Genomic DNA, 27,846 nt, shown 5'->3' with positions numbered 1-27,846 from the left:
GGTACTCTTATAATTTTATGTCCATAGCCACAGTCATAAGACAGCTTCGAAGCTCTTCATCTACTGGTGTTTCAAGCTATGCCTCGGCAGCAGGAAGGGGATGACGAGGAGCTCTCTGATGAGCAGAAAATTGCTATGGCGAAGTGGTTTCTTCTCAACTCTCCACCTGGCGGGATACAATATGTAGCGAAAGGTATGAGTGCGTGCGTGCGTGCGTGCGTGTGTGTGTGTTTTGGAGGGCGAGGGGGTTTGCTGTGCCGACTGTTTTTTTACAATCTGTTCAGCTTTCTGTTTTTATGCCATCCATTATTACTACCATCATGATCCACAGCAGTTTGTTTTCCTTCGGGACGCCTGGATTGTTTTAGTTTTTCTTTTTGAAAACAAAAATTGGTGAAAAATGTATTTAATTATATGGGTAATTTTCTCGAGCCTGGATTGCTTGAGAAAAAAATGTATTATTCAATTCTATTTTTTTGTGATTAATCTATAGATAGGTTTGCAATGCTCCTGTTTTTTCCTTTTTTGGGTATACATATCTCACATATAAGAGATAGCAAAAAACTGTGGCTTCAAAGGTTGGCCGCTCATGGCTCCACTGTCTGTGAGACGGGGGAAATGCTGGAGTCATGTTTTCTGTCATGCGTTTACACACATTCTCCCATTGGCCAGGATTGTTTCTAACGCTTGTTGAATGCTTTAACGATGTAGATTTGCAAGGTGTGCTTTCAAACGAAGATCTCTTTCAAGCAGCTGCTAGGGAGGCTTTTCCTCAGTACAATAAGGAGCAAATGCTAGCTATTGAGATGTCGGATGGGAGCGGCCAGGTACACTAGCTCTGTTCTTTTCTGCATACCATGCTTTCTTGCAAAATTGGCTCTGCCTTCATGAATGTGCATTGAAGTGGAGTTGCTTCAAACTGAAGTATTTTGAGTGCGTTGGCTCCTCCTTTCTGGTCGCTCATGATATAACCTTGTGGGTGTGGTAAGCAACATGCTGCACGAGATTCATGGACTTCTCAGGTTGGAACTCCCTGATTTGCAGGTAGATTTGGCTGCTACAGGTCCTTGTATGTCAGTATGGAGAAATCGATGCTGATCATTTTATCGACCCACAGGCAGCTCAGGTTGCCACTGTGGATCACATCAAGCAGGCAAGCTCTAGCTCCCATACTTTTGTGTATGGCCCAAGTGGACTAGATTAAGCTGGATGCAGATAAATCATCACACAACCCCCACAAACACAACCCCCCCCTCCCTCCCTCCTCCCGCGCAAAAAACTCCCCACACAGTTATTATAGAGAATGTTTTGGTCAGGTCTTTTGCTTTTGTGTAAATGGATATATGGGATATCGTTTGTAAGCTTTCACAAGCTTCATTTACTGTTGTCCCACTTGTTACAGGTTTGTACAGGAGTGAGGCCTGCCACTGACGATGAGTTACCATCCGCTTATGTAGAGGAATATCGGTGTGTTCTCTATATGCTCTTGATGACTCACTCCATTATCTCTATATGCTCTTGATGACTCACTCCATTATCTCTAATATTATCGCTTTGCAAACTTTTCTTGTAGTTGTTCATTTGACTGCAAGGGAGGGGGGTTTGTTTTTTTGAAGTCAAGCCTGTGTGTGTGTTTTTTGGAAATTTTGCAGTAGTGCTGTTGATGCAGAAGTGATGCGATATGTAGAGGAAGCATTTCCAAGAGGACATTGTGCAGCCTATGCTACCAATGGAAAGGATTCTGAGGACAAGCAAACATTTGAGCTCACCGTGGCAATTTCTTCGGCTAAACTGAGCCCAAAAAATTTTTGGTACCTACAACACTCTGTTGCAAATCATTCATTGTTTCATAGTGGATCTGTTTACGCTCAAGTTTTTTTTTTGTTTTTTTTTTTGGGGGGGGGGGGGGTGGTATAACAGCAATGGACGATGGTGTTCGGTTTGGAAAATTCAGTTACATGGGGACTTGCAGACAGTGGAGCTGAAAGGCCATATAAAGGTGGACATGCTTAGCCATACCTTGAAACCTCCCCCCCCCCCCTTCCTTCTTCGCTCCCCTTCCCCTTCCCCTTCCTCTATCTCAGAGTATTTTCCTTCTTGGATGTGAATGTCAAGTGCAAAGGTTGAATGGCTGTAGTATGATGAGACAATTATGTAGTTTTCTGTGCTCTCAGTGCTTTTCAGGTGGCAGTAAGACGTTCTCCTCCAAAGCCAAATTTACTTTGGTGAACTGGGGGCTTTAAAGACCTCCAACCTCCTTGGTTAATTTCAGTGCTGAATCTGCTCCTTCCCCAAGTTGTCTTCAATCCATGCTGAGGGTTAATACGATGCTGATGGAGAAAGGGCCATCAACCAACAGATAATAACAACACACAATCCCCCCCCGCCGGGGCGCAAAAATAAAGAAAAAGAAAACAAGAATCACAACAGCTTTGAACACCCCCGCACACTTTTTGTATTTGTTTGTAAACGTACCCAGCCACACCCACCCTTTTGTATGTCTTGTAAATAGTAAACATACCCCCCCACCCACCCTTTTGTATGTCTTGTAAACATACCCCCCTCTGGCCAGGGGGCGCCTTTCTGGTGCTGGTATAAAGGTGCGTAGGGCTGCCTTTAACTCAGTCCACATTGCTCCAGCTGATTCTTGCTCCGAAGAGCTGTCTGGATTCTGCTTCTTTGTTACCACTTGGGTTTGTTGGCCTTTAGGCACTATGTCGTTGACTATCTTCTTCATGGAACCCCTCTCCAGCGGATTTTCCTACCAGTTCCCGTTGCCTTCACCGGTGTTTTGTACCTAATACTAATCCTTGGGATTAGGGTCTAATTTGGGTAATCTTTGCCAGAAGCTGCACCAAAGGTCATTGTTGCTTTTGCTAGGCTGTAAGAGAGTTGGCGTGCATGGTATGCACCTGTAGGGGATGCCTTGGTGGACAACATGGCTGTGGCACATGCCCACAACCCGTACAGGGGCCCGATGTGCTGGCTGTACAACAGGGGAGCAGAGTTGGTACATGGCGGGCAGCAGGGCAGAGGAAGAGGGTGCATGTAGGGCAGCTGACAAGGGAAAAAAGTAGGGCACCAAGCACATGTAAAAATTAGGGGCACATGAAAAAAAAACAGTGTAATGCTAATTTGATTGGTGCTGTTAAAAAAAAAAAAACGTGAGCAAGGGGGACTTTTTCTAGTGTATATCTTAAACACACGCTTTAAAAAAAGAGAAAGAAAGCAAGAAGCACATAAGTTTTTTAATTTTATAAAAGAAGGGCATATTGCCTCTCTGTGATGAAAGCGAAAGGTGACAGCTGTAATGAAGTAGGTTTGGGTGCACATGCACATAGGGAATGGGGCCTAGGCACTTGGGCTTAGGGACATTTACATGTGGATTTTTAGGGGATCCTATATGAGACATAGGGCTCATGGACATTGTATCTTTTTTGATCATTATACTTTCTTGAGTACTCTTACTCTTTGTTAGCTTCCAGCTTCCATGGTGGACTTCTCCCTTTTGAGAAGCCATGTGTGTGCTCCATTATTGAGTGCAGTAGGTGCTACTCCCTAAGATGAGTGGAACATGTGTGTACTCCATGTTAATGAGTGCACTCCTTGCGTTTCCTCCATTGCATTGGTATAAGAGTCCTTGGCTTAGGTCCTTGCTTAGGGAGTGATTGGTGTTAAATCATTTTCGAAATTGATTTTCACACAGTTTTCAGATTTGCTAATTTCTTGTTTGACAGGATTAACAAAGAGATTTTTGTTAATCATTTTCGAATTTGTATTAAATATTATTTTCTGAACCCTAATGCAATTTATTGTTTTGTTCTTGAACTTCTCGATCTTCTCGATCTTGATTTTCTAGATTTTCGAATGAGGATTTATAGAGATTTTAGCAACCAAAATTGAGAGATTTTCTTGTATTATCCTGCTTAAAGAACTTATAGTTTCAATTATTAATCCGTTAATCCTCTATTTCTGTTTTATTTTCCAAAATCTTGGGGATTCTTGGAGCAGATTTACAAGAAGCTTGGTTTCTTAAGCAGTTTTGCATAAAATTTCATGGCAGTTTCATATATTGTTGTGTAGTTTCAAATTTGTGTGCAGATTATTGTGCAGAGTGCAGATTGCTGTGCAGAATAGAATTTTGGTGCAGATTATTATAACAGTTGCAGATTGTGTGTAGAAAATCGAAGATTACTCCAGTTCATTGAAGTTTGTGTAGTTTCTTGAAGTTGGTGCAAAGTTTTATGTAACTGTGCAGAGTTCCTTGAAATAGTGACAGTCAATGCAAAGATTATGAAGAAAATCCATAAAGATTATCAAGAAAACAATGCAGAGTGAAGAACTTAAGTATTTTAAGCAAGATTGGTGCAAAACTTTACATCAGTAAGTGATCTTTACTCTAAACTTCATTCTATTCTTGATTTTCTTGTTTATGTGCAAGAAAAAGTGTTCAACAAGTTGATCTTTGCAAGAAAGTTCAAAAGTATAGCAATCCCTCTGAGATTTAAACTGAGATCATTGGCAAGCCAATGTGTTACCATTTACACCAAGGGATTCTACTGTTATACAAGAATTGATAGATCTTGCTAGATATCCAGCAAACAAGTCAAATAGTTATAAATCTTTCTGCAATCAGTTCAGTTGCAAGCAAATCTTGATGAATGTCTAGCAAGAATGGTCTGAATCAGTCCAAGATTAACAAATTTACAGACAAATGGATAAAGAAATAGTGTAGAGTTTGATTTAGAAAGCAAACAGTTTGGAGTTTGGATTTTGGCATCACTAAGCCTTGAGGAATAAATTGAATAGTTCCTTTGTCAAGAATTGAGCAAACAATGCAAGATTAGTATTTATCTTATGATAAGTGATTAATCTTGGTAAATTTAACTAAGTTTTACATCAAATGCAAGGTAATCAGATGCATTCAAGACATTTTCCATTTATGAATGCAAAGATTAGTGAAATGAAGTCACTTTAACAACTTCTGGAAATCAAGTTGAAGCAATAAGAGGATTCAAAAGCATAATCTTTATCAAGAAAAGGTGCAGAGTATGCAGCTTTAGTACAGATGGTTGCAAACATTGATGCAGAGTGGTTCAAAACGCTTCATTTGTTAGCTTAGCATGCATTGGTTGCTTGGAAGCTTCATCAAATGACTTGGAAGGCAATGGCTACTCTGTTTCTTTTGTCTTCTAGTGGTACCTACTGATCCATGAGGCCATAGCTCTATCACCTCTCTCTGAGGCTTAGCTGAAGAGAAACACACATACCAAAGAATCTACACACACATTATCTTTTGGCTCTCTCTACCGTTATAGCACAATACAAAATGTCGTATACTATTCTTTCTCTACAGAAATGGCTGTTTGAGCCCTGCTCAGATCGCAACTACAAGGCAGATCGCAACTAGCTGATAGCAGATCACAACTAGCTCAGATCGCAACTAGCTATAGCAGATCACAACTAGCTCAGATCGTAACTAGCTGACAGCAGATTGCAAATACAAAGTAGATTGCAGCCGCACTAAAGCGAACAACCTAGCGCTCGCAGATCGCAGCCGCACAAAAGCAAACAGACTGCCATGTCTTCAAAACCAACCTGCCTGGTCTGGCCAAAGAGGATGTGAAGGTACAGGTGGAAGACAGGTGCGTGTTGCAGATCGGTCGGCTCCATTACGTGTATCATAGGCGCAGCTTTGAGCGTAAGCAGATTGGCTTCATTGCCTCTGTGAGGCTTGGCGTATCAAAAATAAGCGGGTTCTTTAAACGTTCTTTGCAGTGGGTGTTTGCAGAGCAACACGACCACCACTAGCGCAATTGCAGAGCAACAAGTTCAAGCGCTGTCTCGTCAGCTCGCTACAGTCTGAGGGGGGGCACCTAGCACTACCACCAAACGAGAACAAAACAATGTAATCAGCCCAGCGTAACAAAACAGTGTGTTTCAAGCCTTGACAACGTTAAGCGGCCACATTCAAAGGGCAACGCTTCAGTCAAGCACACAGAAAAAAAGGCATTAAAAAAGAAAAAGAGAAGAGGGTAATTACACTAGCATCATAGAGCCTTGCAGCTCTCAGCCTTCCTCAGAAAATTGCAGCTCTCAGCCAGCAGTTTGTGAGTGTTTTTTTTTCCCCCCAAGAAAAGATCCTTTCATTAGCTATAAAAAACGCCTGTAGGGCTACAAAAGATCCTCTCCTGCTCACAAGAAAAAACAGAGCAGGGAAAACAGCAGGGCAGCCAGGGAGACTCTCCCTAGGTGCTGAAAAGTACAAGTATCAGTACAAAGAACTGAATGGCTATATCATACAATAGGAGGGGGGAAAAGCCAAATAGGTGGCCTGTAGTGCCAGCGGGGGGACCCCGCGTGAAGGGTATAGAAGGGGCCGCTGCGCCAGGTGGTGTGAAAGGCCTGGCGCCGCAAGATGGCCTCATCCGAGGCGCCCCGAATGCGGTCGTACTGTCCCCGCAAGGTGTGGATCAACTCCTGCCAGATCCCCCAAAGTCTCTGTTGGTGGCTCCAGTTTCCCCTCAAAGGCCCTGAAACACCGAGCCTTCCAGGTGAACCAGATGGTGATGCTGCTGAGGAGCTCCCATCGTAGATCCCTCTCCTGTGTCCAGCTGGCAGACGATAAATCCGGTGAAGGAACAAGGCGAGGCTGGCCCCTAATGAATCTGATGGCCTGGCTGTCTTGCTCCGTCTCATAGCCCATAGCAGGCCCTGACGAAGTCGACCAAGCAGCGGCACCCCACGTATACGTACCCTCTGGAGAGAGGGGGGCCAGAATACGCAGCATCTGCAGCCAAATCAGCTGCGCCTGAGGGCAGTCCCAAAGGCAATGTCTTTGTGTCTCCATAGGGTGGCCGCATCGGACGCAGGCCGCCGGAAGACCGCTGTAGACAAGCCAGGTGCCAACTGCTGAGCCCCTGTGGGCGACCAGCCTGGAAAGTCGAGATCCTGCGGGCCTGTCGACTAGCCCAGAGCCGGGCCCAAAAATCCTCCAGAAACTCCTGTGAGAGTCCCTGTAGCCGCCAGTGCCCCGTTGCAGCTAGCCGCCAGTGCCCCGCTCTGCAGCTGGAGAGACCATCCTCCTCGCCGTCAAAATATGCTGTCCCAACCGAACAGTATACTGAAAAAAGGTAATCTCTGTGGCCTCAAGGGATGCATAAGGATCGTGCCACTCGTACTCACCAAGGTCCCACTGTAGCCGGGCCAAGGGGCGTGCTGCATATGCCTATATGCGCCAATCCGGGAGCACATCTGCAGGGTCTGGGTCAATATGCCACTCCCGAGAAGCGGCGGCCACTACCCGTATCCTCTGAAAGGTGCACTCTACAACCAAAGACGACTCCACCTCCACTCTCTGAAGTCTGCCCTCATCCTGAATCTCATAGTAGAGGCATCTGCCATCCTCAGTGCAAGCTCTGACAGCAATCAGGATCTCCAACTGTGTAAAGGCTCCCATCCACCGTGGAGCCACTAGCTCGATAGGCGTGAACCACCCCTCTGTGAGTGCCTCCTGAATGTCATCCCTCATAATCAACCCCCCTCTGAAGTGACTCAGCCTCTCCACCTGGATCTCCTCTGGTAGACTGCAGAAGGCTTGCCAGTCTCCAAAGCTACGTGCTGGGCCTGCCCGCCAAAGGTCCCCAGGCTAGACGAGGCCGAGAACCCAGCATATGACCCTGCTCTGTGCGAACCGCTGGGCTCCAGATGAGCGGCTGTCTGGCCCGCTCCTCAACACAAGAAGGAGGGTGCTGAGAGAGCCCCGGTCTCAGCAGCTCCCAAGTTCTCAGGATGCTCAAAGCAAATCTGTCCTCCCATCCTCTACTGAGGCCTGTCCTCCTCATCTCTATGAAGATCCATCGAATCTCTGGTGCCCAAGTGCCCCCTGTTGGGGGAGCCCGAGCCTGCAGCCGCTGCAAGAGCAGCTCTTTCCAAGGCTCAGCGCCTGGAAGCAGCCCCCGAACAATAAGCTTCCCCAATAAGGCTCTACTCTGATCGACTGGATCTATAATGCCCAAGCCTCCCTGAGCCAGCGGAAGTGTAATAACTGCCCATGCAACCTTTGCCCGAGCTGGCTGACTGTCCCGCCCAGACCAAAGAAAGTTCTTGATCAGCCTCTGTACCTGGCTGATGCAAGAGCTTGAGAAGATCCAGCAAGACGTAATGTACCACATGTTCGCTAACAGCACCGGATTTGCCACCACCACCCTCCCAGCCAAGGATAGTCGAGCTGTACTCCAATACAAAAGCTTCTTCCGAATGCTCAGAAGAAGCGGGGCAATCAACTGCGCAGGTGACAAATCTAGTCCAATCTGGCATCCCAAATACCGCACTGCTGTGCCAGGAGGAATCCATCTAAAGCCGGGGTCCGGGCTCCATGCCGGAGTGGGAGCGCTACTGATCCAAAAGGCCACTGTCTTGCGCCAATTGATCAATGCTCCTGAAGCTGCACTAAAAACCTGGAGCGACTGCTGTGCCCGAAGAAGATTGGCCTCCTGGCCATGCAAAAATAAGCCCGTGTCGTCTGCAAACTCAGCATCGAGCAGGTCCTCCCCCCGAACTGGGAGCTGGAGTCCTCTCAAACCAACCTCCTCTGCCGTCAAATACATGCTCATAGTCTCCGCAAAGAAGAGAAAAAGAAAAGGGGCGAGGGGACACCCCTGACGGACTGATCTGTTCAGCTCAAAACTCGGCCCCCGTCCTCCTGCAATCAACACCTGGCTGCGAGCCGTGGAATACAGAGCCGCCACCCCTCTAATCCAACTTGGCTCAAAGCCCAGGCGAAGCATAGTGCCCTCTAAGAAATCCCAATCGACTCTATCGTATGCCTTCTCAAAATCGAGAAGCATCACGACCAGGTCCTCACCAAGAAATCTAGCTCGAGCGGTCGCCTCCCAGAAGGTGAAAATGTTGTCAAGGATACTACGCTCCTTGACGAATCCTGTCTGGGTAGCATGAATCAACTCCCCCAGGAAGGGCTGGATCCTCAAACTCAAGGCCTTTGCTAAGACCTTGTAGACAGTATTGAGGATCGTAATAGGTCTCCAATGCCGAATATCATCTGAGACTCCCTCCCCCTTGGGGATGAGAAAGATCAAGCCCTCTGAAAAGCTCTGTGGCATCACCCCAGTGTCCAAAACATACTGAAAGCCCCTGCGGAGGCCTGGTCCCAAAAGGTCCCAATAGCGCATAAAAAAGGCAGGCGTCAGCCCGTCCTCCCCTGGGCAACTATGGCGCGGTAGGACCCTCAAGGCCTCAGCAAGCTCAACCTCTGAAAGAGGCGCACCAAGGACTGTACGCATACGATCTATGACCCTCCTCTGCACCTGGGCCCACACCGTCTGTCTGCAAGCATCCCGAGCCTCAGTGGCTGGCTCCGCTGAAAGCAGGTCTCTATAGAACCCAGTAGCAATGGCTCTGATCTCCCCGGGCTCAGTAGCTGCAGACCCGTCCGGCCTCCCAAGCTGACGGACTCTTGCTCGAGCATGGCGGGGTCCAGTAATCTCAAAAAACTCCCCAGTCACTCTATCCCCAAGCTGCGTCCACTGAGAGGCCTGGCGACGATAGTAAAACTCATGTCTCTGCTCCTCTGCCTCTCTAACCTCTTGGCGTGCCTGGCTCAGCTGGGACGCCACCCACTCACATGCAGGCTGCTGCTCCTGAAGGCGCTGAAGCGAAGCAAGGCTGCGTCTCAGCCGCTGCTCCCGCTCGCGAATCTCTCCCAGCCGTGTCAAAGCTGCAGCGTGCAGAAAAGAGCTAAGCTCCATGAGTCCCTGGGCACACTGGCCTGCTGCATCCTGGTCAGAGCACTGACTATCATGCCAGATCCTCTCAATGTCCTCTGCGAGACTAGGATCTGTAAGTACCCTCTCTGGGATCCTCAACTGCAAGCTGGGCTCCCGTGTCCTCTAATCAAGCGTCAAAATAACTGGCGCATGATCTAAAAATGAGGTGCCAGCGAGAATGCCAATGGAGCCCCCTCGCTCCCCTAACCAGTCGCCCACATAAAAGCGATCAATCCGTGATAGATTAGTCCCTCCCTGCCGGCGATCCGATCGAGAGAAACGAAGACTATTCTGAGAGCGGGAGAAGGCTCCATGCTGCCATGCATCATTGATCCTCAGTGACATGCAAAATCGCTTCAAAGCTGCAAGCTCCGTGCCGTGCACTGTAACATGACTGCCTCCCACCCTATCAGCCGGGTCCTCAAGCATGTTGAAGTCACCCCCGACACACCAATGTGCGGCCTCTGGCAATGCATCCGTAACCTGGGTCCATAACTCTGCTCTGGCACTAGCATGGTTGGGCGCTTAGACATTGAGCACGCCCACTAGCTCATCATGCATCCTCAGAATGACATACTGTGCTCTATCAGGCACAATGATCCCTCGATCCACAATGGCCTGCCGCCATACATCTGCAATGACCATGCATACTCCTCCCTGTCCACCCAAAGGACCAAACCCTGCAGACCAAAAGTTGTCCCATCTACCAGGCATCACCGAACCATATCTCCGGATCATGCTCTCACCCAAGTGGTGCTCCTGCAACATCAAAATATCAATGCTGCCACCAACCAGGCATCTCTGAAGCTCCTGCCTCAAGCAACCACGATAGCGTATATAATGTGCTCCGCCAAGGCCCTGTACATTCCATGAGATGATCCTCATGGATGACCTGCTGAGGTGGATGCTGTCTCAGCCGTACGGCGGGCCTTCGCAAGCGGCTTGGATGGAGAATAGTCCCCATCCGAGCGGCTGCGAATCTGCCCACTCGGTGTACTGCAAGAATCACGGATCAGGCGCCAGTGGCTGTGTCCCATGGCGATTGCCTCCCGCTCAGACAAAGCAACCTCGTGTATACATACATATCCAGGGTCGCGTGCTAAGTCGGCCACTATGCGAACGACCAAATGACGAATCCCTGAGGCATCCACACTCCCGGGATCCAAGAAAAAATGAGCCAACTCCCATAGTCGGCCTATCACATATGTCACCTCCAGATCGCTCACATGATGAGAAAACTCAACTGCCTGAGTCTTCAAAGTGCTAAGAGCGAGCTCTAGAGTCCACTCCCGGTCGCATGGGCCACATAGAGGGAATGAGAAGGCCACCGCTGAATCAAGTGCCTCCTCCCCGCGGGCCGGAGGAATCACTACATGAACTCTGATGGGTGCTGGCTCATGTGGGCCCTCTGCTCCAAAAAGCCGTGTGAAGGCGTAATCAAAAGCCTCCGAGCGCTGTCTAGTGCCGAGGCGACTCAGTCGACTGCGGATAGATGATATCCGTGAAGCCCGAATCGGCATGGAAGCGAGGCGGTGGGGGGGGGGACGGGGGTGGGGGGGGTGGAGGAGGGGGTGCTGGCATCTCCTGGTCCTCAGTCGTCGCAGGGGTCTCCTCTTGGAGGGGAGCAAAGCTGTTCCTCACGGGAACCCAGTGATGCTGAGACTGTGGCTGCTGCTGTAGCGGTCTCTGGGTGTGCTGCTGTGGCTGTCTCCCTCGACGGCGCCCCTGTCCAGGCTGCCACTCCGAGGTCTCTGTGGCCTGAGCAGGTGTCCCGGAGGGTGCCTGCCGAGCCGCATCTGTGGGCGGGCCATCAGGGGCCTGCTGCTGTGGTGAGGGTCGGGGTCTCCTGTGAGGGCAGGCCTTGGCCAGATGACCGACCTGCCTGCAAATGAAGCACTGGTTCGGGAGCCCCGAGAACTCCACTCTCTGATCAATCCATCCCCCCCCCTATCCTAGGTAGCTGAATGACCTTAGGAAGGGAGGAGATGTCAGACACCAAAACTTTGACCGAAGGTAGCCCAGCTGCTCTGGCCACCACTGAAGCTGCTGTGGGGCCAGTCTCTAGTACCGAGCCCACCAATGCTCCTAGCCTAGAGAGGAGCGGAAGATACTCCTGGCGGAGTCCAGGGAAGCAAATTGTAACATGGAAAAGGTGCTCTCCCTGCTCGGCCGTTGCTGGGTCAAAGCCATGCTGCCAAGGTTTGAAGAAAGCCCGAGCATCCCTGATGTCAAGGGGACTCATGGCTAGGACCTTGGCCACGCTCTGGGCGGTCTCAAACTTGATCTGGTAATGTCCACGGCCCAGTAGCTGTACGTCCAGGATCTTGCCCACATCTGCAAGAAGGCGGGCCTGGAGAAGATCCTGGATCTCCCCTCTGCTGGGGCGAGTGCCGACTATACGGCAGATGGTGGAATGAGCCTGGAGGCGTTCCACCTCTGCGGTGAGGCTCGCTTCCTCTTCTGGCGAAAGAGAGAGCCTGATGGGGGTGTCCTCAGGGGCGGGCGAGGGGGTTGCGGGGGAGTCCCTCTGAGGCGGGGCGGGAGGAGCCTCCATCAGAGTCTGAAGCTATGGCGAAGGCGAGGCGAAAGCGGAGATCCTGCAAGAACCGAGCTGCACACAGAGAGGCGGAAGACCAAGGCCGGAGAAAAAGGAAAAATCCCCCTGGGGGCGGAAATCAGCAAGAAAAGGGAGGGGGGGCGAGGCAGCGAAGGAGGGGGGGGGGTTGGAGTTGCGCGCAAGAGGGGTGGGGGGGAGAAGGAGCTGGCGGAGGGGGGGGGTTGGGGCACTGCAGAGGGGAGGTGGGCGTGAAAAGGAAGGGGGGGCGCGAAGGAGAGGTGGGGCGGCGGGCAGTACAACGAGGGAGGGGGGCGCAACAGTGAGGGCAGGCGGGGGGGGGCAAGGGGGGGCGCGAGGAATAAGGGGGCGCGAGGGGGCGAGCAGGCAGGTAGGCGGGGGGGCGCAGGTGTGCAGGTAGCGCGAGCAGGGAGGGGCGGGAGCTTCAGCGAGCGATTGAGAGAGAGAGAGAGATTAGCAGTTTGTGAGTGTTGTGTTGTGAGATAAAGAATAAGTGTGAGAGGGAGAAAGAAGAACGTGTAGTCATCTTTTGCTTTAACCCTATTCTCACTTATATCTCCACCCTCCATCTACTTTACATCTTGTCCCTTCGTTTCTTTTTCACATAAGCCCATCTTGCCCATACATCTCCCATTAGATCCCTTGGCCATTCACACCCCAACCCTTGATCTTTTGACCATTCCACACCCTCAACCTTTGGATTCTTTGGCCATTCCACACTTTGACCCTTGCCACACCCTTGCTTGTGCTAGTGGTAGTTCCCACGCATGCTAGTATACTATTGAGTTAGGTGTTTACATGAGGAGATGGGGTTCGTCCTCATGCCTTGAGTTTGTGGGGATATTTCATAAGTAGTGTGGGTATATTGGGTGATTGTTCACACGTGTGAGGTGTATCACACACGGTGATGCTTTTATTTGGGGTTGTTCATATGTTTTGAGCCTCGTGGAGGTGGTTAGTGTGCCGTGTGGTCGATTTGGTACATTTTGGGCGTTCACGTGCATACTTGGGGCCACTTTTGTGTATTTTGGGCGTTCACGTGCACATTTTAGGCCATTTAGTGTATTTTGGACATTCACACGTGCATCTTAGTCCTTGTTTATGCATGGTTGGTCATTTTGAGTATATTGGTGCTTTTCCAGAGGCAGTGTTGGATTCTTGAGCACATTAGTGGTATTTCCACACTTTCGGGCTTTGGCGGGACAACATGAGTTTCCATTACTATTTCTACCCCACCTATGATCGACATGCTACTCACCATCTTCGTTGTCGACATCACACTGTCTCCATCCCAGACCCTGATCGTGCTATATTTGCTCGTATTCTATCATTATGGCTTCATCGTTGTTATCTTGATTTGCCATTTCAGGTGAGGAGTTACATATCATTTGCCGAGTTCATACATACATTTGGCACATTGCGGCTTCGACCTCTAGATCCTTCTTTACCGACATCATGCTATGATGACACATCATATTCATGTCACATATGGATGTTTGAGCTTCAGATGTTATTACCTAGCCAGTGTAGACATTTATTTGATGAGGAGGATGTTTGGGCTAGATGGTCTAGACATTCTACACATGGTGATTTTGTTGAGGATCTATGTGGATATCTTTACATGGATGGTTCGGCATTGATTGCATTGGAGGATGTATATGGGGATTTGATTGAGTGCCCTACATTTGTGAGCAGAGATGATTATATACCTGAGGATGGGTATCATTATGACATGCATTCAGTGGATGATAAGGAGGATGGTGATGATGATCATCATGTTGATGATGATACTTGTACACATGGTCATGGTCATACACATACATGTGATGACATTGATGTATCACACCCACATACCTATGATGATGTATCGTGCACACACACATGATGATACTGATGTATCACACACACATACACATGATGATATTGGTGTATCACACACATATACACATGATGATAGTGATATGCACATGATGCCACTGACACATATGTACATGATGATGATGTATGTGATAGTGATAGTGAGAGTGATGTATGTGAGTCAGATCATGTGGGCATGATCTTGATGGGAGGGATGGCAGTGAGCACATCGAGCATTACGAGCATCATAGAGTTACCTATCTCTATTCCTAGTGATCATAGGGATACATTAGATGACCATAGTGATACATTCCATGATCTTTTTGGGCATTTGACTAGTCATGATCATTCGGCTAGTCATACATCTTTAGTCACACATGGGATTGACACTTCACATGTCGTTGAGTACATCATAGATCATGAGGAGCATAGACCCAAGGTTCTAGTATTAGATGTGTTGGGCTGCTCCTCTAGATTTGTTACATGTGGAGAGGTTTTGGATACGACCACTACTCCTAGTTTTCTTAGCATTCTTGGCAGCATTCGAGTGGATCAAGTTGTTGTGATTGGGTAGTCAGGGATAGTGCATGAGAATAGTGATGAGTTCATAGAGGTGAGACATCGTAGGTATTGATCATCTTTCTAGCATATCCTATGACATTGATGTTGAGAGTTTTACAGTTGATCTAGGTATTTCCTTAGATCAAGTACTATTGGAGATTGATCTATCATTGGATTTAGGTTATATAGGGACACCAGTGATGGAGTTGGTCTATACCTTTGGGGATGACCTTAGTGACCTTCGAGATTCCATTGATAGTGAGATGACTGATACCACTTATACCTCTTGTGTAGACACTTGGTTAGTGCTTAGCGATGACGATCTTTATGATGATCCAACTTTTGTTTTAGAGGGTCACATATATATAGAGTGTCATACACTTGGAGATATTGTGCATGGGTCGGATCATACTCATACATACATAGACATGGTGGATCATGCTTTTGACTTCTTGAGTGGTGCTACATATGACGGAGGCATGAGTTCACATTTGACTCTACATGAGGCTGACCTTGAGTTATGTTCATTTGGCTCCTTCGGATGTCGGCACGATCCTGTGTTCTTTGGAGTCCGGACATTTTTCTTTGGATACATTCTTTGCTATTTGAGGAGCATAGTTTGTGGTGGATATGTGGCTGGACATTCAGGTGCATCTACGGCATATTCTAGTCTTGGCAGACATGATGATTCTTTTGTGCCAGGACTACTTGACATTTTGACCAGGAGTTTTGATCTTCTTCGGCGGATATCTTTCATGCCAGATTCACAGTGTGGTCATGAGGATGAGCTTATGAGTTTTCCTTTTGACCCTGGTACTACTATCTCTTTGGAGTCCAGCTCTTCTTTCGATCCAGGAGCTACTTCCATTCTAGCTTTGATGGTTCATGGTATATACCATACATATCTCTTTGATCCTGGAGGTTACTCGACTAGATTTGTCATCGACAGTGGTTCCTTATCTACTCCACTTGCACCAGATTATCATGGAGTCATTGCCTTGGATTTTGTATGCCTCGGATTTTCTTTTGATCCAGGAGGTTGTATATATAGCCTCATCATCAACGGGAGTCCTCTATCCTTTCCATTTGATCCAGGGGGTTATATGATTCATGCATAGGTCTTCCGTTACATTCAGTCATGAGTCATGGATGTGATTTTTCTTGGCTTTTGTACATAGCCACTTGTATATGTTTTCTTTGGGCACGACCACCCTTCGATTTTGAGGACAAAATCATTGTAGGAGGGGATGGTTTGTAATGAAGTAAGTTTGGGTGCACATGCACATGGGGAATGGGGCCTAGGCACTTGGACTTAGGGACATTTACATGTGTACTTTTAGGGGATTCTATATGAGACATAGGGCTCATGGATATCGTACCCTTTTTGATCATTATACTTTCTTGAGTACTCTTACTCTTTGTTATCTTCCAGCTTCCATGGTGGACTTCTCCCTTTTGAGAAGCCATGTGTGTACTCCATTATTGAGTGTAGTAGGTGCTACTCCCTAAGATGAGTGGAACATGTGTGTACTCCATTTTAATGAGTGCAGTCCTTGAGTTTCCTCCATTGCAACAGCTTGCCCAGTGAATACTCAATAGGGTTTCTGTCTCATGCATGGAGCACATGTAGGTCATGTTTTTGCATATTTTCTTGAGTTTCTCGCATAAAAGCGTAGTTTTTCTCCTGTTTATTCAGAATCAGCATAGCCTTTTCTTGCAGCGGCATACGCTTTACTTCCTTCACTCCACCCATGGCGTAAGACCTGGAGTTTGATGAAACCTTGTCTGGATCACGAGGAGAATGGTCAACCCGACAGGTGCTTGTTGAACATCTCTGGATTGTCTTGGGGATTCTAAGATGAGAATGATTGTTTGCTAAGCTCTCCAAGTGTGAGTTCTTTTGTAAGGAACTCATAGGTCATCGGATTTTCAAGGACCGTATAAGCATTGATCTTGAGCGGATCTAGAAGGTGTTGGCCTTGCCGGTTCCTCAGTTTGTGAGGCAACTTCAGGTATTTTTGGGATTCACTAAGGAAGTCAGCTGACTGTTTTTTTCATAGGTCTTCCGCTAGGTTGGACATGAGGTGGAGGCTTAGTTGCATCAAGATCGAGATTGATCACTGTGACTCAACCGTCCGGTTTAAATGAGATTTTGTATGTGGTATATCCTAGTGGTATGAGACCCTAGGATCTACAACATGTAGAGTTTCTTGATGACCTATATTTCCAACATGGGATTCCCTATTCCTAATGGGATAGTTAATAAAGTATAAGAGGTAGTTTAAACCGGGTTGTAGATGCTTTGAGTGGGATTGGGGAGGTAATCTATTAAGTTTTACCAAGATTAATGCTGACTTATATGATTCCTTGAGGGGGCTATGTCAAACTGATGGGCATTGTTGTGTGTATTGGTAGTAGGTCCAAGTGGGGAGCTCTGTAATTTTAGACGAGGACTCAAGGGTCATACCACCTATAAGGGTGACTGGTAGTCAGTTCTTGATTCCAAACAAATGATTGTTCTGAAACAATAGAGTTTGCGTACCTGATAGTGCTAAGATTAGGAGGAGGCTCCTATTTGAATGTCATGACGTTTCTACGGTAAGTTCTCTAGGGGTACAACGAACTTACGATTTGGTAAAACGGATGTTTAAGGCGGATGTCGAGGACTATGTGGTGAAAAGTCATCAATGTTAGGTGAACAATGTTGAACGTCTTAGGGCTGGGGGGTTGAGCAACTTTTCAGATTATATGGTTTGCCTTGTGACATAGTAAGTGACAGGGACTCTTAGTTTTTTGGACACTTCTGGTAGCTACTTTTTAGAGATAACGTTGAGTATGAGTTCCTCTTATCATCCTTGGTTTGATGCGCAGGTAGAGAGGGTGAATCAAATTTTGGGAGGATATTCTTCGTGCATACATCTTCAGGCGACCATTTGATTGGGAGAGGTACATCCCTATGGTCAAGTTTGCCTCCAATAGTGCAAAGCATTCGGCTATTGGTGTACGGATATTAACCTAGGTCTGCAGTAACTACGGGGATATTAACATTGATGCAGCTTCCCTATTGATCTAGGTTAATATCCGTTTATGTTGATGTACGGATATTAACCTAGATCTGCAGTAACTACGGGGATATTAACATTGATGCAGCTTCACTGATGGAGTCATTTGAGGGAATGCTAGTATATCTAGAGTACCCAAGAGTTCTGTGACGTTATGGATGGAGAAGGTTGGGAAATTACCCCCTAGATACTATGGATGTTATAGGACTTTGAAAAAAGATTGGTGAGGTTGAAAGAAAGAGTAAACACAGGTTGTAGGCAAAAGCACAAATTGAAGAAGGCCGAGAGCAGTTGATTATTGCTGAAAATGAGTACAAGGGAAGCCCGTAGATGCTTACAAGCATAAGAGACTGTTGCAACAGCCAATGACCTACAGCAGCAGATATGTAAGAATGAGATGGGAATTGAAGAGAAGGGAGTAATCCCTTATATATGTCCCATATGAGTTGGTCGCCAGCTGTCGTGGAGCATAAATATGCCTAAATAGCCTAAAAAAGGCTCATAAAATGCTGAAAAGTTCTTGAATAATATCTGCAAAATATGCTAATGCAAGGCCTCATTAAAATGACGAGTACAAGCATGCATGTAGACCTTTTGGAGATGATATATATTCCAACACCTCCTCTTCAGCGCTAGAGGGGCGTCCAATACTAGCACGTTGAAGTAACACCTCCAAAGTAGCTCTCGGAAGTGGTTTGGTGAAGAGATTAGCCACATTGTACTTGGTAGAATAGTAGGCCAGGCGAAGAAGTCCCAACTCGATCCAGTCACGTACAATCCCTTGGAACCGTTTTCTTGAATGCCTTTCTTGGTATGCCCCAAGTGGCATCCGACTCATCGGGTTGCCATTTCCTCGGGTCTCGTGGAACACCACCAACCAACCTCTTGGGAACTTCTTTCATGTCTTGTGTTACTCTCCTTGGACTGTGCACCTTCATTTGGGACACCATCAGTGTTTAACATTGCTGTTACATATGGAAGCTTTGGGAGTCTTCTTTCAGCCCTAAACACCATCTGGGAACATGTTGAACGCATGCAGAAGAGAGAGAAGAGAGAGAGAGATAGCTGACATAAAACCACAACATGCTGTAGCTGACAGCAATATTCCTCATTCATGACTGGCCGAAAGCCTTTTGTGTCCCTCCACAAGGTACTCCTGCCAAATAAGAACAATATATGCTCCAAAATCTAGTCCTGATCCTATTCTGTATCTTGTTGCCTCTTCAAGATTAGCCTGGGATTAGCCGGTGCATGTCTTACACATGACATCCCCGTTTGCTAAACTTGATGACGGGATTCCAATCTGTATTCTTGGATAACTGTCATCATCCCATTCTCTATTCCCCCATGTCATCCTTCCCTCTCTGGCAACCTTTTCACTGAACACCCGGCCTGGTCTCCAAATCCACTCTAATTCTAATGAAGATATATGCATCTCTTCCATCCAGTCCCCATTCTGTTCGTGCCCTATCCTTGAACACTATCTCTGGTCTTCTTTCTTGAGAAATGAGTTTGGCACTCTCACTCCATCCCTTGGAGGATCATCCTCCCCTGGGACTGTTGCCTGAAAGCCTTTCATGGTGTGCCCCAAGTGGCACCCGACTCACAGGATTGCCATTCCCTTGTGCTTTGTGGAACACCACCAACCAACCTCCTAGGAATTCTTCCCCGTCTTGTGTTCCTTGCCTTGGGCCTCGTACTTGTGCACTTCCTTGTGCCTTGGATGTGTGCACCTTCATTTGGGACTGAATTAGTGTTTAGCCTTCTTGAGCCTGATGCTCTCATACCAATGTTACATGCGGAAGCTCTGGGAGTCTTCTTTCAGCCCTAAACACCATTTGGGAACCTGCTGATGCAAAACGCATGTAGAAGAGAGAGAGAGAGAGAGAGAGAGAGAGAGAGAGAGATAGCTGAGTATTCCATATATTCATAATGTACAAAAAGGTACAAGTGTTCTTGCAGCCATAGGCTGCCTCCTTGAAAAGGTATAAAACCTAGTCTACGAGTCTAATCTATGATCCAGCCCTAGCAAGGACTGAATGCCTTAAACGATGAGCATGTAAGCCTTGTATAGCCTTTGGAATATCTCATGGACTGGCTGACAGAAGGTCGGCCAGCTCTTGGACACATAAAACCACAACATGCTGTAGTCGACAGCAATATTTCTCATTCATGACTGGCCGACAGCCTTCTGTGTCCCTCCACAAGGTACTCCTGCCAAATAAGAACAGTATATGCTCCAAAATCTAGTCCTGATCCTATTTTGTATCTTGTTGCCTCTTCAGAATTAGCTTGGGATTAGCGAGTGCATGTCTTGCACATGACAATTGCTGAACATGAAGCTATGATACCAATGTCACATGTGTGGTAGCTCCGTGTCATCTTTCGGCCCTAAACACCTCTAGGAACATCATGATGCAAAACGCAAACAGAAGATGGAGAGGAGAGAGACAGCTGAGTTTTCAGTATATTCATAATGTACAAAAAGGGTACAACTCTTGGCAAGCCATAGACTGCTCATGAAAAGGTGTTCTAGACTCCAAAAGTCCTATCCTATTGATGCCTCTACAGGACTGAATGAATCACAATGGCCTAGCCTTGCTATTTATAGGCCTTTGAAGGCCAGGTGGACTGGCTGACCTGCTGTTGGCCAGGTCCTTGGACACAAATAATCCCTTGCTGCTGACGTCCTCTGATAAACCACTTATCTGATTGTCTAGCTTTTGGAGTACGTTGAGCATTTTGTGTATGATTTGAAGTTGTCCTTGTACCAATATGCTCGTGCACATCAGCCCCATGATCTCTTGGACGGAAGCTGTCCGTTTTGCTGCATGGAGGATAACAATAGTTCTAGTGGGGTCCGGTCAATATTTCAAGTGTGACTTCACTGAGCACATCACGAAGGATTGCCTGAGGACATTAGAGAGGTCGTCTCCAAGGAAGCGGCGGCTTCAAAATCAGAGGATAATTGTGGAGGCGGTAGATGTGCAAGTGTCTCAGCTCTCTCATTTCTCAAGTTAGTTGCACAACATGGGTGTAGAATTTCTTTATGGCACGGGCATAGGAGGAAGCTCTTTTTATTTCTCAAGCTAGTTGCACAACATGGGTGTAGAATTTCTTTATGGCACGGGCATAGGAGGAAGTTTCCAGTCCGAGATCTGAGGGAGAGTCTTCATAGTTGCCGAATGTATGGAGTGGAGAACCTTTGGCTTCAATGGTGGTTGCTTTGGTTTTGGGGCTAGTGCAAGAGGACTTTTCTCAGCTGCCCTTTGCATCGTGGGGTACCTTTACTATTTAGTTTCCGATGTAATGGCAGCACTGTATGAGGGCATGCCTTTGGATGTGTTTCCCTTAGTTAGTTTTGCCAGTTGGTGTTTCTTGTCGGTGGGTGTGTTTTTTGTAGGAGGTGGGGGTGTTATCTTTGGTGTATGGCAGGGTGTACTTTTTGAAGTATGTTCCACAAGGAGGTGTCCTGGGGGGGGGGGGGGGGGGGGGGGGGGGACCAAGCACTAGCACTAAGATGCAGGTAGATTTGTTGGAGCATACTGGTATCGGGAGGTAGCGGCAGAGGATGCTCTACAGGAGTCAGCACTTCGACATAAGGTGTCGGTTTAGGAGGATGCTCACTAGCAGCCAGTGCTGGATCCAGAGATTATTGGTCGCAGGAGTAGTTGGCTGTTTGCTTTGTGCCTTTTTGTGCTGACAAAGCGAGGATGGAATGTTTGCCTCAGAAGTGGACACAAGGTGGTCACGCAATGCTCAAGATAGTTTTCATCTTGGATGAGACAGGGTTGGGTCTTTTCCTTCATTGGAAGGACAGTTTGTATGGATGCTGTACAGTTGAGGACAGCCATAACGGTAGTGGGGGAGAGTGTGATAAACATTGATCCATGGGCACAAGGTCGGACAGGCTGGGGGCAGTGTGTGGAGCAATCGGGCATCTCTGGCATAGTCACATGGGACGCGAAATGGGGACGGGGAACGGGGACGGAAAAGATTGAGAATGGCCATTCCCTGTGACTATAGAGTGACATGGGACGGGAAGATGTTGCCATCCCCAACATTCCCTAGTCTAAAAATGCCCATTCCTTGTGACTATGATCTTTGGAGTAGTAGGGCAGGAGATTAGAAGCGCCTATGATGAGCAGGTTGGGCAAGAGTGTAAATGACCACATGCATGAAAAGAGGTATTTATGCTGGTCGTGTGTCCTTTCTACAAGCTGACAAGTTAAGGACCAGCCTACTGGGTCAAATGGGCCCTATGTAAGGATGTGTGGGATATTTAAATTTGAGTTCCACATCTTACCTTTACTGAGCGATTGCAGCCCTCTGGAGGGCTGAGTGGGGGTTGATCAAGGCAGATCTACAGCAGTGTTTAGGCTGACATCAGAGATCAACATCATAGTTCATAACCTACGTTTAGCAAACGCATACGCATTCGGGTATGTAAGAATGTTTCGAGTATGTTTCAGGCTCAAGCCGAGTAACATACATGACCAATATAATACCTTGTAGAAAGGACAAGATTTAGACAAATAGATACAAATATACATTGTAAACTCAAGCTCTCCAAGTTCCATTATAAAAACTTACAAAGTTACAACTTACAAGTTACATAAATGCGTAGCAAGCGTGGACCAATTTTTGATAAAAAAAAATGTAGCGACTTTCAAAAAACATAAAACCTTAGAAAAGCATTTAAAAAAAAGCATGTATGAAACGCGAGTTTCAAACGTGTATGTTGCAAATGTTTGCTTCATGAAGCAAACACGAATGTTATAAACTATGATCAACATTTTTAGTATTATTTCATATCTGGAGAGTACTGTTGTATCTCATTCTCTTGTACATAAATATACAATAGTTTAGGTAGTTGTGTATTGTGCATGTGACTTTCTCTATTTTGTTGCTCTCTCTTCTCTATTATTTATTTGCACATTAGACACAAGTCTACTACGGGGACTTGGGGGTGTGGGGCTCAGTTTTGTTGTATAGTGTACCACTGCCCCCAGAGTGCTAGAGTGCTGAGAACTTTGACTTTGGAGGTTCTGCAAAAAGCTAACTACTTGAGATATTGGCTTGTGTGTGTGTGTGTGTGTGTGATGCACGCGTGTGTTTGCATCGTATATCAACTTTTTAGTCCAGAAAGGAGCATCTATGTTCTCTTTACATATGTAGAAATTCTTTGGCTATGTTGATCTCCAATACCCCCTTTTTTGGTCATATGTACATCAGGCTAAACTCTTAAATGTAATGTTAAGGGTAAACTCTTTGTGCCTTGTAGGTTTCCGCACATTATTTTGAAGAAGGGAATGTGCAACTAGATACTGGCTATGAATGCAAGGATGCCACTCTCCTTCAGGTTTGTCCTTGTATTTCTGGATTGATCAACATGATTAAGACTGTGTGTGCGCGTGTGCGTGTGCGTGTGTGTGTGTGTGTAAGGATGTGTTACATGCCGAAGCTCTGGGAGTCTTCTTTCAGCCCTAACACCATCTGGGAACATGCTGATGCAAAACGCATGCAAAAGAGAGAGAGGAGAGAGAGAGATAGCTGAGTATTCAGTATATTCATAATGTACAAAAAGATACAAGTGTCCTTGCAGCCATAGGCTGCCTTCTGAAAAAGGTAGAAACCCTAAACATAAATGATAAATCTAATCCTATGACCCAGCCAAGCAAAGGGCTGAATGGTTAAAACAATGAGCATGTATACCTTTTATAGGCTGGATATGACACAATCAAATGGCCGACTGTTGGTCGGCCAGCAAACTAGACAAATATCTCTTTCTTGCTGCAGCCGACTGGACATCCACCTGTAGATACTGGCCGACGTCCACAATTAGTCAATCCCCTGCCAAATCAGCAACACTTGCTCCTAATCTTTAGTTCTAGTCAGTCTTTATCTGGTTGCTCTCCTCGTGATAAGATTTGGGCTCAGCCAGTGCATGTCTTGCACATGACATCCCCCTCTGCTAAACTTGATGACAGGATTCGAATTTGTTTCTTGGATGATTGTCATCATCCCATTCTATTCTTGGAGTCCCCTTGTCATGCTTTCTACTCTGGCAACCCTTTCACTGAACACCCGGCCCGGTCTCCAAATCCATTCTAACTCTGATGAAGATCTATGCATCGATTCCATCCAGTCCCCATTCCGTTCCTGCCCTGTCCCTGAACACCGTCTTTGGTCTTCTTTCCTGAGAAATGAGTCTGGCACTCACTCCACCCCTTGGAGGATCAACCTCCCCTGGAACTGTTGCCTGAAAGCCTTTCTTGGTGTGCCCCAAGTGGCACCCGACTCACAGGATTGCCATCCCCTCGGGCTTTGTTAAACACCACCAACCAACCTCCTAGGAAATTTTCCGTCTTGTGTTCCTTGTCTTGGGCCTCGTACTTGTGCACTTTCTTGTGCCTTGGACTTGTGCACCTTCATTTGGGACTGAATCAATGTTTAGCTTTGCTGAGCTTGATGCTCTGATACCAATGTCACATGCAGAAGCTCTGGGAGTCTTCTTTCAGCCCTAAACACCATCTGGGAACATACTGATGCAAAACGCATGCAGAAGAGAGAGAGATAGCCGAGTATTCAGTATATTCGTAATGTACAAAAAGGTACAAGTGTCCTTGCAGCCATACGCTGCCTTTTGGAAAAGGTAGAAACCCTAAACATAAATCTAATCCTATGACCCAGCCAAGCTAAGGGCTGAATGGTCAAAACAATGAGCATGTATGCCTTTTATAGGCTGGATATGACACAATCAACTGGTCGGCCAGCAAACTAGACAAATATCTCTTTCTTGCTGCAGCCAACTGGACATCCACTTGTAGGTATTGGCCGACAACTCCTCCATGTCCACAATTAGTCAATCCCCGGCCAAATCAGCAACACCTGCTCCTAATCTTTGGTTCTAATCAGTCTTTATCTAGTTGCTTTCCTCAGGATTAGATTTGGGCTCAGCCAGTGTATGTCTTGCACATGACAGGGTGCCACTCTCCTTCAGGTTTGTCCTTGTATTTGTCTGCTGGCTTGGCTATGACATTAAAAGATCCATCTCATCTCTCTCTCTCTCTCTCTCTCTCTCACACACACACACACACACACACACACACAGGTTTGTGGGCTTGGCTATGATGTGAAAAGTCATCTCAAGCTCAAGTATGTGTATACATGCGCATGCATGCGTGTTGGAGTGTCAGCGTGTAGCAGTTTATGCATCAAGCTCCTAACCAAGAGATCCTGGGTTCAAGTTCCATTCCCTACTCTTTGGCAGCTGTGATATGGATCATGTGTGGTCTGCTGGTTGGCTATGATGTTGAAATAGCTCTCTCTCTCTCTCTCTCTCTCTCTCTCATGATGTACAACAAAGATTGCATGCAAATAGCTGGTCATTCATCTTGGGGTATCTTTCCCATCCTGCCACACAATGCTCCTCTCCAATGTTTGGCAATCTAGAAATTTGCATCTTTAGACATAAACTCGCATTCTGGTTTTCTCATCACTAATTGTTATTTTGCTGTTTACTGTGTTTTGGTGCTGAGGCAGGGCCCATCAGAAACAGCGCTAGCTATGGCAAATATCATCCGGCATTATGAATCAGAATACTTGGCTTGCTTAGAGGTGGGTTTGTGACCAGCGTCTAAACATGCCAAAGGCTATGAGTATGTTTCTTTCGTTTCCCAATCCAACCAGATGTATTGTTTTTGTCGAATTGCTTTTTGGGCAGGATTCTTACTCAAAACTCTCAGACAACACTTTTAAGGTTTGTGAATGCAAGATTGTCAAACTCAGGGTTTAGTTAAAAAACCCAAATAAAGTTTTAAAAAGTGTTTAAAGGGTCTGATACAAAGGTTGATTCATGCATACAGGAGCTTCGGAGGAAGCTTCCAGTCACAAGAACACTCTTCCCATGGGAAATCGCACATCAACTCAGCATGACAAGAGATATTACACGTGAAATGAGTACTAAGTAGGGCGGCTGTGGTTCTTAGTTGTGAGGTTTGAATTTGGATGTCGTGGTTTGTTTTTTGTATAGCTAAAAGCTCTCTTAAAAGGACTGTAGTGGTTTTTCTTTAAAAAAATCATGTTATTTCCTAACTACTGTTCCTCTTTTAGTGGTAATAAACACAGCTATTACGGCTTTGCGTGTACAAAATAATCATTTTTTCCAATGGAAGACTTGGTTTCTTCTCCATTTTGTGGGCACGCTGAACCTTCTGTTGTGCGTGCAATGAGGTGTTTCAAAATATCTTATCCTTTTGTGTAAGATGAGAATTGTAAAAGGTTTGGGCTTAGAAGGGTCTTGGATTCAAGCCTATTATAGCAGTTATACACCCTTTTGATGGAATGCAAAGAGTAATCAAATATTTGTAACAAGTTGGCATGCTCCTTTTGCTTTGCATTTGTTTTTATGAGTCGGCCAAAGCTTAGTGCCCTTTTTGATGTCTCAGGTTCTAGCCCCCCAGAACAAGGTATATAGAATCAACACAAATATGAGGTAAAGCGTTTATACAAATCTAGCTAGGCTGATTTATTAGCCATTCAAAGTCCCAATGGATGTGGACTTTGAAGCTTTGCAAGTACGAGAATAAGCATGTTGTGCACATTACTCATTTAAGAGGTAAGGCTTGATCTCTTTCCTACCTTGCACCATCCACTCTTAAGGGTTTAAAGCCTCGATTTTTACCTGTGTCCTTAGTCTCGTTGACTAAGGCATCACTGCGTTGCATTCGAATGCTCATGTTCCAAAAGCCAAGTTTAACGTGCAATCCTAGGTAGTGCATAAAAGTTTTGGATAGTGCAAGATCTGGTCATGCTTAAGCAGAGCAATACAAGCAACCCATTTCTTTCATAGCAACTTATGTTACAGGGTCTCTCGATATATACTTTTCTCAGGAACAATTACGCTTACTCCACGAATGTATGGGCCAAGCATCTTGGATTAATTCTTGGCTTTGCCTAAACTAGAATGCGTTTCTTAGGAACAATTATGCTTACTGTTAGAGTGTATGGGCTGACCTTCTTGGACTAATCCTTGGCTTTCCCTAAACTAGAACAAGAGAAGAAACATGTTACAAGGAAAGAGACCTACTCTCCATCATGATAGCTCTTTGTCTCTCTCTCTCTCTCTCTCTCTCTCTCTCACAATGTCCTAGCCAAGCTTGCAAGGCCCATCAAGAATCTTGTGAATATCGGTTAATGGAGAATAATCTGTTTAAGACAAGTAGCTTAGCAAATGTGACAACTAGAAATCATTAGAGATGGAGAATAGTCACACTATTGCCCTACTCAGCTTCTACAGCCTTGAGACTTCTTGTCTCAATCCCAAAAGAATGCAAACACGTGGAATGAAATGAACACCATAGGCTTGCCATAAGTTATCTAAGGTGGAATTTTGAGTGTGCGCGCACGTGTGGATGTGAGAGTAGGTACATAGATTAGATGCCCATAGGGTAGATTCGAACCTAGCACATGCATAGGTGCTACCATTAAGCTATAGCCTAAGTTTTCTAGGGTTGAATAAAAAAGAAAAAGAAATAAAAGCTCTAAAGATATGAAAATATAGGGCAATCTCTATTTATCGGTGAATATTCCTCAAGCATACCACTTAACTTGATCAATCAAAGATTTTCTTTAAGTTCTTTTTTTTTTTTGATGCCCAAGTTTCTTTTTGCCCTTTCAAGGAGAAATGCACAAAACAAGAGAAGTGATCCCATTTATATTTTTTAAAACATTGACATACCGTTTACCTCAAGCACACTCCAATCCTCCATTTTTAATGACAAATTTTTCTCACTTCCACGTCCACAATTGCAACTACGAGGGTAGAATATATACACCTTGTCGACACAATTATAGATTTGAAAAAACCAATGATGAATAAACTTTGGTGAACTTTACATTGTTTTTTTCATTATTAGCGTGTAAAGGGGGAATTGTGGAGAGAGAGAGAGAGAGAGAGAGAGAGAGAGAGAGAGGTTTGTGTGAAAGGTGAAAATTACATACG

The 27,846-nt window shown here is 46.1% G+C and overlaps 1 protein-coding gene across 2 annotated transcripts; it reads left to right on the top strand.

Annotated features, from left to right (window-relative positions):
- On the top strand, positions 1-25,995 carry LOC147611573 (F-actin-capping protein subunit alpha-like). 2 transcript variants are annotated; one of them, XM_086784656.1, is made up of 10 exons: positions 1-193; positions 712-827; positions 1,064-1,153; positions 1,403-1,467; positions 1,653-1,811; positions 1,921-1,999; positions 23,125-23,202; positions 25,386-25,460; positions 25,567-25,602; positions 25,709-25,995. In XM_086784656.1, exons 1-10 carry the CDS (start codon positions 79-81, stop codon positions 25,811-25,813), a joined length of 918 nt encoding a protein of 305 aa, XP_086640782.1. In that variant the 5' UTR covers positions 1-78; the 3' UTR covers positions 25,814-25,995. The 2 variants fall into 2 exon arrangements, with proteins under 2 accessions (XP_086640782.1, XP_086640781.1); XM_086784655.1 differs by having other exon boundaries at positions 1,049-1,153.
- The last annotated feature ends 1,851 nt before the right edge of the window (positions 25,996-27,846 follow it).

The sequence above is a fragment of the Cibotium barometz genome, chromosome 47 (genome assembly GCF_041138505.1).
Source record: "Cibotium barometz isolate CiBa-2024 chromosome 47, ASM4113850v1, whole genome shotgun sequence".
NCBI lineage: Eukaryota > Viridiplantae > Streptophyta > Polypodiopsida > Cyatheales > Cibotiaceae > Cibotium > Cibotium barometz.
Note: the sequence above shows the minus strand (reverse complement) of the source record. Positions and strands in the feature narration are given on the sequence as shown.

What these genes read in the sequence shown, in the direction of transcription:
- LOC147611573 (XM_086784655.1), top strand. Translation starts at nt 79, where the DNA reads ATGCCTCGGCAGCAGGAAGGGGATGACGAGGAGCTCTCTGATGAGCAG. An exon ending in GCTTATGTAGAGGAATATCG is followed by an intron (nt 1,468 to 1,652) that starts GTGTGTTCTCTA and finishes GAAATTTTGCAG; the next exon opens with TAGTGCTGTTGATGCAGAAG. An exon ending in AATACTTGGCTTGCTTAGAG is followed by an intron (nt 25,461 to 25,566) that starts GTGGGTTTGTGA and finishes CTTTTTGGGCAG; the next exon opens with GATTCTTACTCAAAACTCTC.